The sequence below is a fragment of the Pseudorca crassidens genome, chromosome 4, assembly GCF_039906515.1.
Source record: "Pseudorca crassidens isolate mPseCra1 chromosome 4, mPseCra1.hap1, whole genome shotgun sequence".
NCBI classification, from domain to species: domain Eukaryota; kingdom Metazoa; phylum Chordata; class Mammalia; order Artiodactyla; family Delphinidae; genus Pseudorca; species Pseudorca crassidens.
The window spans coordinates 27,955,196-27,966,145 of record NC_090299.1 but is presented as its reverse complement, the minus strand read 5'-3'; the positions used below and the strand labels follow the sequence as shown (position 1 = coordinate 27,966,145).

At 40.5% G+C, this 10,950-nt stretch overlaps 2 protein-coding genes across 4 annotated transcripts in view; one reads left to right on the top strand and one right to left on the bottom strand.

Moving 5' to 3' along the window:
- ALPK1 (alpha kinase 1) overlaps nt 1-10,950 on the top strand; it is a 163,105-nt gene that overhangs the window by 2,567 nt on the left and 149,588 nt on the right. The gene's annotated exons all lie outside the window — the stretch shown is intronic.
- On the bottom strand, nt 3,346-10,930 carry TIFA (TRAF interacting protein with forkhead associated domain). 3 transcript variants are annotated; one of them, XM_067735309.1, is made up of 3 exons: nt 10,649-10,925; nt 10,009-10,236; nt 3,346-5,754 (listed from the first exon to the last, which is right to left on the bottom strand). In XM_067735309.1, exon 3 carries the CDS (start codon nt 5,728-5,730, stop codon nt 5,173-5,175), a length of 558 nt encoding a protein of 185 aa, XP_067591410.1. In that variant the 5' UTR covers nt 5,731-5,754; nt 10,009-10,236; nt 10,649-10,925; the 3' UTR covers nt 3,346-5,172. The 3 variants fall into 3 exon arrangements, with proteins under 3 accessions (XP_067591410.1, XP_067591411.1, XP_067591412.1); XM_067735310.1 differs by having other exon boundaries at nt 10,009-10,198; XM_067735311.1 differs by lacking the exon at nt 10,009-10,236 and having other exon boundaries at nt 10,649-10,930.

Here is a 10,950-nt window from a genome sequence, read left to right as displayed (position 1 = left end):
TAAATTTAAGGTATACAGCATAATGATTTGACTTACATACATTGTGAAATGATTATCACAATAAATTTAATAAACATCTATCATCTCATAGATACAAAATTAAAGAAACAGGAAAAAATTTGTTTTTCTTGTGATGAGAACTCTTGGGATTTACTCTCTTAACTTTCATATATAACATACAGCAGTATTAATTATATTTATCATGTTGTACATTACATCCCTAGTATTTATTTATCTTATAACTGAAAGTTTGTACCTTTTGACTGCCTTCCTCCAAATTCCCTCTCCCCCTACCCTCCACCTCTGGTAACTACACATCTGATCTCTTTTTCTATTTGTTTGTTTGTCTGTTTTTGAAGTACAATTGACCTACAACACTACGTTAGTTCATGTTACACAACATAGTGATTTGGTATTTCTATACATTTCAAAATGATCACCACGATAAATCTAGTTACCATCTGTCACCATACAAAGATATTATTACATAGTTATTGACTATATTCCCCACACTGTACATTTCATACCCATTACTCATTTATTTTGCAACTGGAAGTTTTTACCACTTAATCTCTCTCACCTATTTCTTTCCTCCCCTCACCCGCCTCCCCTTTGGGAACCACTTGTTCTCTGTCTTTAACTTTCTTTTTTGTTATGTTTGATCATTTGTTTTTTAGAGTCCACATATAAGTGAAATCATACAGTATTTGTCTTTCTCTAACTTATTTCATTTAGCATTATACCCTGTAGGTCCACCCGTGTTGTCGCAAACGGCAAGATTTCATTTTTTTTTATGGCTGAGTAATAGTCACACACACACACCATGTCTTCTTTATCCACTTATCTATTGATGGGCACTTTGGGTGCTTTCATTATCTCTGCTATTGTAAGTAATGCTGCAATGAGCGTTGGGGTGTATATATCTTTTCTAATTAGTGTTTTTGTTTTCTTCAGATAAATATCCAGGAGTGGAACTGCTGAATCATATGGTAGTTCTATTTCTAATTTTTTTTTTTTTTTTTTTTTTGCGGTACGCGGGGCTCTCACTGTTGTGGCCTCTCCCATTGCGGAGCACAGGCTCCGGACGCGCAGGCTCAGTGGCCATGGCTCACGGGCCCAGCCGCTCCACGGCATGTGGGATCTTCCTGTACTGGGGCATGAACCCGTGTCCCCTGCATCGGCAGGTGGACTCTCAACCACTGCGCCACCAGGGAAGCCCTATTTCTAATTTTTTTGAGGAATCTCCATACTGTTTTCCATAGTGGCTGCACCAATTTACATTTCTACCAACAGTGCACAAGGGTTCCGTTTTCTATACATCTTTGCCAACACTTGTTATTTGCTGTCTTTTCGATAATAGCCATCCTGACAGATGTGAGGTGATACCTCATTGTGGTTTTGACTTGCATTTCCCTAATGATTAATGTTGAGCATCCTTTTATGGCCTGTTAGCCATCTGTATGTCTTCTTTGGAAAAAACGTCTTCAGATCCTCTGCCCATTAACTGTAGGGTAATGCATTCAGCATGGTGCCCTGGTGACCTTGCTCACTTTGCATATCTGCATAGCCAACACTCAACCATAGCCTGACCCAGGTCTTGACAGGAACCCCTACGATCCTTCCTGGAACATGGCAAGACAGGCAGTCTTAGAGGAGCCACCACAAGGCCATTTATCATCTGCCTCCCTGGCTTGCAGAAGACTGCCATGAGGCAGTTTCTCATCCCACTCCCTGGTTCCAGCAAGGCAAGGGATGTTCGCCTCACCCGCATTCAGGTACAGATGTAGGCTAACAAGACTCTTGGTTGGAGTTTAGAGTTAGCTCCTCAGTAACAGAGCTACCCTCCACTGAAGGCATTTGTCATCTGGCCCCCTCGGTTCAGTGTTAGCTCCGGACATCCCTAGCGACCAGGGATGTGGGACACTGACTCCTCACTGGTCCTGCTTTTTCTGTTTGTGTAAGTAATAAACTGTCTAAATCTATTGGAGTTCATTGCCTTTCTGTTGGCCAAATCTATGGAAGTATGAGAGCCAAACTAGCAGCTACAGCTACTCTTGATGATAACTTATTGGTTTCTGACTTAATAAATGTAGTGGGAGGAACAGGTTTGGGAAATTGGAGGAAATTAAGAGCTCTGTTTTGTAAAGTTAAATTTGAGGTATTTATTTTTTAAAAAACCTGAATGAAGATGTCTGCCAAGTAGGTGATGGGATATATGTCTACAGCTCAGAGAAGAATAGGTACAAGTTTAGGAGTCAGTAGTAGGTAAATAGTAATTTAAGTAATTATTCCAGCTGAGATCCCCCTGAGGAAGCAGACAGGCAGAGAAGCCCAATTAAGTGTTGCCCTTCAGAAGTCGGGGGTAGAGAACAGGCCAAAAGCAGCAGATAGGGGAGGAATTTGAGGAACCAAAGAATGTGGTGTCACCATAGCCAGAAAGAGAGGAGTCAGTGATATCAAATGCTGCTTGGGTACTGAGAGAAAGGGCAGGTGCATCAGCTGGGCTTGGGAACATGAATATTGCATGTTCCATTTTTTCAAATGAAGGGATGGAAACTGAGAAGTATCTTGTAAGGGGTGAAGAATAAAGAATGGCCAGTGTAGACAATTATTTGAAAAGTTGTGGTCAGAGTAGAGAAATGGGGTAACTGGAGGGTATATGGAGTTGTGTGAGGGTTTTAAGATGCTAGAACTTTTAAAATGGTATAACCAGGAATTATGCCTGCTTTTATTTTTCTTTCCAGTAATTGGAGCGTTGTGCGACTTGTGGGGATCTTAGTTCCCAGACCAGGGATTGAACCTGCGCCGAAGCACGGAGTCCTAACCACGGGACCGCCAGGGAATTCCCATGTCACACCTTATTTTGACTGTCTAACCCCAGAAGTTTCCTGTTTTAAAATATTACTACCTTGATTTGGGTTTTTGAGAAATGATTCCACGAACAGTATTAAGAAAGCCGTTGTGTTCCCCTGCATCTCACGATGATCTCTTCTATGAAGGTGCTAGTAAGCAATGCCAAACTGGCTCATCTCTAGTCCCTCAGTGGCCTTCCACCAGCAACAAAATGTTGAAACCAGCATCAGTCTAAAACCGCTGCTTTCCTATTTTTTTCACCAGTGTCCCTGCCCTAAATGCATCGCTTAGAGAGATACCTGGCCAAATAAATATTTTCATGTAGGTTGTTTAGTAGAATGATGAGTGATTGGACTTGGGTACAACTCATACCAACTAGAAGCCCAGTAAATTCCAATCACAATTTTCCAAGTGCTCATCCTCCGTCATCACCTGAAATGGAAGATCTAATTGTTTCAATCAGGCTCCAGAAAGTAAAATGGTAACCTTACCTGTTATTTTAACAGATGATAACAATTACTGTAAGGAATTAAACAAGTGTTAGAGAACTGGAAATGTTAAAAGGGCCATGAGATAACATGGAATCAGCTACTAAATATATACACACAAAATGTGAACAACAGTTATCTCCTAGTAGTAAAGATTATAGCTAATTTTTCCACAAGGCATATTAAAATTAATACTACACTCATGTTAGAGCCTAAAAGTAATGCTTCTTCAAGTCAGTCAATGCAGTAGATAGTAGAGACAGAATCTTCTAGAATATGGTTATATAATCACATAGCATATGAGACTCCACCATTGGAAAGCACCCCCTTGTCATAAAGTTGCAGGTTCAAGAAGAGACTGCCTATGACTGTAACACTGGCACCAATTAATACACCCCTTTACTTAAAGAGCGCAAGAAAAATCAGTTTCCTGGGACAAGTGAGTCCTTAAGAGGTGAACAGCGAGTCTCACAACTTAGCTGCAGTACCTAGTATCAAACACCAACATTTTTGTTTGCCCTCACCCACACCCCACTGTGGCCATTTTTTGAGAAAACTCTTTTCTTATCCACATGGTCACTGACTGGAGCAGCCATTATTCAACGTGACCTGTGGCAAGTTGGTTGGTAGATGGGTGGGCACCTGACACAAGCTGACCCTTCTCTTGGACTGGAATTGGGAGATAAGGTTCTCTTTGGGTGGGTGATCGGTAACATATAGAACTTGGGAGCTACTGGTGGCCATGTGCCTCCATGCGGGGTGAGGAACAAATAATGGAGCCAATATGCATTGAGGGGCACAGCTGGATGTGTCTGAATCCCCAGCCACAGCCTCTGCCTGCGGCCTACTGCAGTCCTCCCTTAAGAGCAGTCTAAAAACAGTTCCTCCCTTTCTTCAGAGTTTCAAAGAAAATGGTTAGAGAATTAAACTTTGACTTTATTATGTATATGGATGCTGCTAAAATTTTGAATTCATGGAATTTAAAACTCTGTAGTACATAAAAAACTATTTAAAATTTGGTGATAAAAATGAAAAATTGGGAATCCCTGGCAGTCCAGTGGTTAGGAGTCGGCACTTCCACTGCCAGAGGCCGGGGTTCAATCCCTGGTCGGGAACTAAGATCCCACAAGCCATGTGGTGCAGCCAAAAAAAAGGAAAAAGAAAAAGAATTCTAAGCTTAACACAGTGGTTTGTTAAAATGTTTAAAATATTGGTTTTAGATACTGAATACAGATAAGGAAAGCGGTATTCTTGGGAATAAACAGTATAAGTCTATAGAGAAAAAAAACAGAAAATCAAGGTATTATTGCTCAAATAAGTCTTCCCATATTAAAACCACAATGACACACTAAAAAACATGATGCTCTGTTCCAATGCTCTGGTACAAGTACCAACAGGCTACAACACCCATAATAACTTGTTTGTAGCCCTGACCTTGAAAACAAATGACTACTGTGAAATAATATGACCAAACCAAAACTTACAAACCAAAATGAAACAATATAAAACATAGGACCAAAATCAGGCATAAGAAGAAAGTAACATAACCATATTTTGAGAATACTATTCCTTCATCACAAAGGATACTATTTGTACATTAATGCTCACAGATGTACACGTACAGTAATTCTTCACATATCCAGCAATGCAACAGGTGACTAAATCAATGACTAACACAAGTTACAGACTTCAAATGATAACACCAGATCTCAAATTTGACAAAGTAATAGATGACAGTAATATACTACACTAAGAAACTCTTAATAAGTGGAATGTCTGTAAAGTGTCTACAGAGCTCTTCATCCTTCATGATTCCCTTAGCCCTGTGCGTTTACCATTCATTTTCACCCATTTCTATAGGAGAATTGTTTTGGGTGAAACAGGATGAATAACTGCCACACTCAGGTATGCGCTTCTGTGGCAGCCAGTTGTTTTCTTGCAAGAGTGGTCTTGTCGACAAAGAAAATTCAATCTCAAAAAATTGTAATGACTCTCCATCTTCCTTCTCCATCAGGAACTGATAGTCCCCAAACCTAACGAGGCATTTGTGTGGCAGGTCCATTTTATTTAGGTAGCCCAGCTCCTTGTTGTCCACAATCAGTTTGGTCTTCTTACTCATATTTTTAATTTCAAAAGAGAGAACTGAGCTATCAAACTTTTTAAATAGCTGCAAAGAAAACTGAACTCGGGAAACCTGTTTGTCCTTAAAGGTATAATGACAGGTGTTGGAATTTCGGCCAAATTTCACCACTTCGCTGGAGGGGAGTTTTTCTCGGTTAAAAAACCTTATTGATTGGAATATTCCATTTTGCTGGTGGCCAGGATGGTAAACAGTCATCTGGAGACAAGTTACTGTCTCTTCTGTGTCGGCATCTTCGAAATCAGACATGACGTACACCAGAATCTGACCCGCCTGCAACAATCAAGTCAGCACATTAGTTCACTCCCATACATCAGGCATTGAGATCTTTGATTCTAATATTTTGATGAAAATCTTCTGATTTATTTAGACTTTAAGAAAACAATACATAGGCAGGATACTTTCAGTTAATGAGTAGATATGTGAAATCTTATACCAAACCCCATACGAACTGGTGCATTACTTTTTCCTCTCTATTTTTCATTTCTAGTTTGACAGTAAGACCATACATATAATCTGGACGATAACAAGGAATGACTGTTGATAAAGTAATTTGGGGGGAGCATAAAGAAACTTCCGTTCCTTTTTCATTTAAATAGAGTGACTTGGTCCCAGACCAAACATGACAGCTGTACTTTAAACAGAAAATCAGGAATAAAGAAATGAAGATATACACATGAAGAAAACCTACAGTTTATTAACTGAATTAAAACTTAATGTATTATGAATTTTCTATTGTTTTGGGTGGAACAAGATGAATAACTACCACACTCAGGTATGGGCTTCTGTGACTTTTGAGGTATTATGTATTATCCTGATTAAAGACATGTAAAAGTTATATACAAATAACTGCAACATTTGTCCTTTATATCCTGACTTAGATTTCTAGGCGGTAAAGGGTTAAAAATAGTAAATGCTTTAAAAGTTTACTTTATCCTATAATTTTTTAATTTAGACATTACACACTTTTTATTTTAAAAAAAAATCTCCATGAGGTAGTTCTAAATATCATAGTCTGTACTTGTACTGGAATTATTCATTTTTGTCAATGGTTCCTAATGACTGGACAAACTGTCGTTAGCCACAAGCAGCTCAATCTAACTGCTGTTAACCCATCCCTCTAGAGTGCACGGCCCCGTGGTGCCCTCCACCTCCAACTCACTATATGTGCCTTTAATAATCAGTGGAGTAGTTTAAGCAGTAAAACAGACAGAATTAATTATTAAAATCTATGAGAGGTTATTTTGACCCAAAGCTGCCATTTTAAAACCAATTTATTTTAAAAGAATTACACGCACATGATTTAAAAATTCAAACACTTAAAAAGGATTTTTTTAAGTATCTTCCCTCCACCCTAATCCGTTTTTTATTCTTCTAGAGTCAACCACTATGTTGCTTTTATCCTTACAGAAGTCTTCTTTACACCTCAAGCAAAACTGTGTGCACTCAAAGACACATAACACATTTCTACACAGAGAGAAAAAAATTTCTTACACAAATAGGAACATACTGTATTTAGTTCTAGACCTTGTATTTTTCAATTAGTAACACAAATGGGTGATTTTTTCCATATCTATACATATAAATATACCTCAATCTTAAACAGCTGCATAGAATTCCTTTAATCTAGTGTGGTAGTAAATTATACCAGTTGGTAGAGTGATGCTGAGTGCTCCCTGCATTCCTTAAATACTATACAGTATTTACAGTGGGGTTTGGGGAGCAATAGCCTTAAGCGAAGTTGATTTGTAGTTTTATTGGTTTTTGTTTGCCATCTATATTAGATACTGGTATCAAAATTATGCTGGTTAAAAAGAAAAAAACAATGTTTTCCTTTTCTTTCCATGCTTGCTACTGTTTACTTTTAAAATACAATCTTCTGTTTTTCAAAGTTGTGTTGCAAAAAATCAAACTCAGTTTATTCAATTACTTAACAAATAACTAAGCAAAATTTCTTTTTTATTGATTTAGAAACGTATTTTTAGTTTTAAATTTACTTTCATAATAGGTTCTTTTTGGACATTATTTTACCATATTGCCTTACCCAAGCAACAAATGTCCAGCTATAAGCAGAAAAAGAGAAAGGAATGCTCAGAATCTTGGAGCAAGGGTGATAAAAATTACTATGAAACCAAGGCAGCAAGAATTAACACACAGTGGGTAGAACTGGTTAATCACTATGATTTGAAAATACTTTAATTACAATAATAAAGTCGTTATTCAAGAAACAGCTTAGAATAAATATAATAAATCATGAGATGATGCAATTAATGGTTGACAGGAAAACAATTAGCTGATAACAAGTAAAGAGCCTAAAAAGAAAGAGCAAGGGCTTCCCTGGTGGCGCAGTGGTTGAGAGTCCACATGCCGATGCAGGGGACACGGGTTCATGCCCCGGTCCGGGAGGATCCCACATGCCGCGGAGCAGCTGGTCCCGTGAGCCACGGCCGCTAAGCCTGCGCGTCCGGAGCCTGTGCTCCGCAACGGGAGAGGCCACAGCAGTGAGAGGCCCGCGTACAGCAAAAAAAAAAAAAAAGAAAGAGCAAGAATCTGTCATGATTTCCACCTTGTCTAGGATACACTGCCATCACTCTAATTCATTCTTGGACTTTGGACAATAACGGTTCCAAAAGGAGACCTGGATTTTAAAACATGGTATATTCTGGATACAGTCTTTTGGTAACACCCAAATTTGTGTTTTTGTGTTTTTTATGTAACCTAGTAGCTTAGAATTAATTCAGTCTTTTGAGAAAATCCACCATCAAGAAAATTTTGCCCCGTACAGGCTCTTATGCCTAGTACCCAGGGGAGATATATTAAAGGAAAATTTGGCATTCTGGCTTATAAATCAGTGGCTATAAGTGTCTTGGGGTGACTCAATTCTAAGCTTTTGATGAACTTCTGGGTTCACAATTGTAACCTGTGTTACTATCAAGTATTTGCTGCCCCTCACTACCAGGCCTATCTCTACTGGTTCTGCCCCTTTAGAAAGATGATACTTCCCACTCCAGTGACAACCATATCAACGAAATGTGAATGGAAGTAACATGAAGCTTATTTCCGAGCGCAGGTTTTAAAAACCACTGTGTAGATAGACCTGCCTCTTCTCTTTCCGTGTGCCACCTCGGTGCTCCACAAAAGTAGCAGCTCAGCGTGGGCTCCCAGAGGGAAGGGCCAAAGACAGAGCCATAGAGACTCATAATATAAGCAAAAATTAACCCTTCTTGTAAGGTGTTACTGAGCCATAAGGTACCCTGACACATGTACTCACCTATCTTATGAATGTATGAAATGATAACAAAGCCTGACAGTAACAAAGGCTGCTACTTACTGTATGCCTTTCATGTGCCAGGTACAGGGCTAGCCCTTTATACGTACTGTCTTACTTCATTTTCAAAATAACGCTGTGAATCACTGCTTCACAGATGAGGGAGCTAAGTCTCAGAGGGTTTATCTAAGTAACGCAGGTCACAAAGACAGTGTCAAAGGCAGGATTCACACAACAGAAATGCACCCTCTCTCTTGCCCACTACAAACATTACTCCCAAATACCAGTTACTTCACAAACTATAGCAGCTAACCAGTAGAGAAGAGGGCCACGGAGATGTCTGTCAGAACTAGCAGGACACCAACCTAGAATCTAGCGTTGGGGAGGCAAACACACTGTTACTGGCTCCTCATAAGAGGAAGAGGCTGTGAAGCACCAGGTTACTTCGATTATCAGTTAACCTTAAGCCTTTGTGTATGGATGTTGGCAGGTCACTAATAATTATAGCGGGTTGTTAGGGAGCTCCAAAATTTAGGAAACCATGGTATCTGACCTCAAGGAACTCAGAAACTAACATTCATTAGTTTGCAGAGCTGCAAGTTCCCTCTACAAAGTGACCTGAATCTCTGACATTTCAGAGTGGTCAGTAGAAAAACAGAAAAGACAGAAACTAACAAAAAAAAAACCTAAAATAATAAAATTGTTGGATTTTTTATTTAAAAAGTCACTAGCGTGCAGGTGCTCAAAAGCAGCTTTTTCAAATCTGTTTGGCCTAAGTTATCAAAGAAACAGTAACAATGAGCTTATATAGTGGTATCAGTGGTTACCTCTGGAGAGGGAAACTGGGATTGACGGTGGAAAGGAGACTTGTCACTGCACACTCTGTACTTTCGGAATTTTATACCATGTGCATCTAATATCTATTCAAACATATAACAAATATTTTCTTTACAAAGTCACAAACCATCTGATTTTTATGGAACTAAATGGAGTTGGAGATTATCATCAAAGTGGGTTTAAACCATGATCTCTGACATCAAAAAGCTGTAAAACACTGTAATGATGTCTGACATACAGTAATATTTGTGTTAACAAATGAACTAAAATAACTTTGCTGGCACTGAGCTAACAGGAAGGGAAGAGAAACTTGGAAGCACAGCAAAAGACAACTATCCTGACCCCCCTCACCAGGTCATCGCCCTGTAGTGTGGCTTTGAAGACATCCGTGAACGCTATTGTTCAGCAGAATCAATACTTACTTAAGTAACAGGTCTTGCTAAAGGAGTCGTGAAAACCAAAATCAACAGGACAAAAACCTTAGTAAAGCTCTGTTTTTTCCAGAGACGATGTCTTCTTTCTCCCACTGTGCCTTGTAGCCAGCCAACATTGCAGAGTCCGGTTCTACGTGGCTGCGGACTTCCGCTGCGAGGCTCAGGGTGTATTCTCGCTCTAGAAAATTTGGGAAATTCCTCCTTTCAATCTGAAAGCTGGAGAAAGTCCCGGGAAACAACGGATTACGTTATTTTCCTAACCAAATAGGCTGAAGCAAGGCAGGTCTACATGCAACCGCTCGGTGAGCTCCACTTCATAAATGGAATTCCTTTTTGTTTACTGACTAGAGGGGGGAAAAAAACTTTGCAAAGCACAGTAAAGTACAAGGAAAACCCATCTCCAATATTTCCTTTCAGTGCTCCCTCGCTCCATTTATAAATATTCCTATAGTTTGGGATCACGCCGTAAATAATCGCTCAAGCGTCTGCCCGCAGCCGAGTCCGCGGGAGGGGCAGATGACTCTACGCAACGCCCCGGAAGACCCCTCGACAAAGCTTCCCTCTCCGGGCGATAAACAGAAAAGACGCAGTCCCCACTTTACACCCCAGACCTCCCCTAGACAGGTACCTTGGGGTCCCAGAGTCCGTGAATTTCCCTTTGCTTTCCGAGCTAGGCACGAGGTCAAAGGACGCGACCTGGAGGAGGCCCTGGATCGAGGGGTGGTCTCCGCCCGCCGGCCGCGCCGCCGCCACTGCGGTCTGCGGTGCGAGGAGGGGGAGCAGATGTGAGCCGAAGCGGAGGGACAGGGCCGAGCGGGGAGAGAGGGACGCAGACGCAACCCAGCGGGGGCCGCGGGGGCCTGCGGCTTTCAGACGCGGCGGCGCGCACGGCGACTCCTTCTGTCGGCCGGCCGAGTGCGCCCTTCCGCT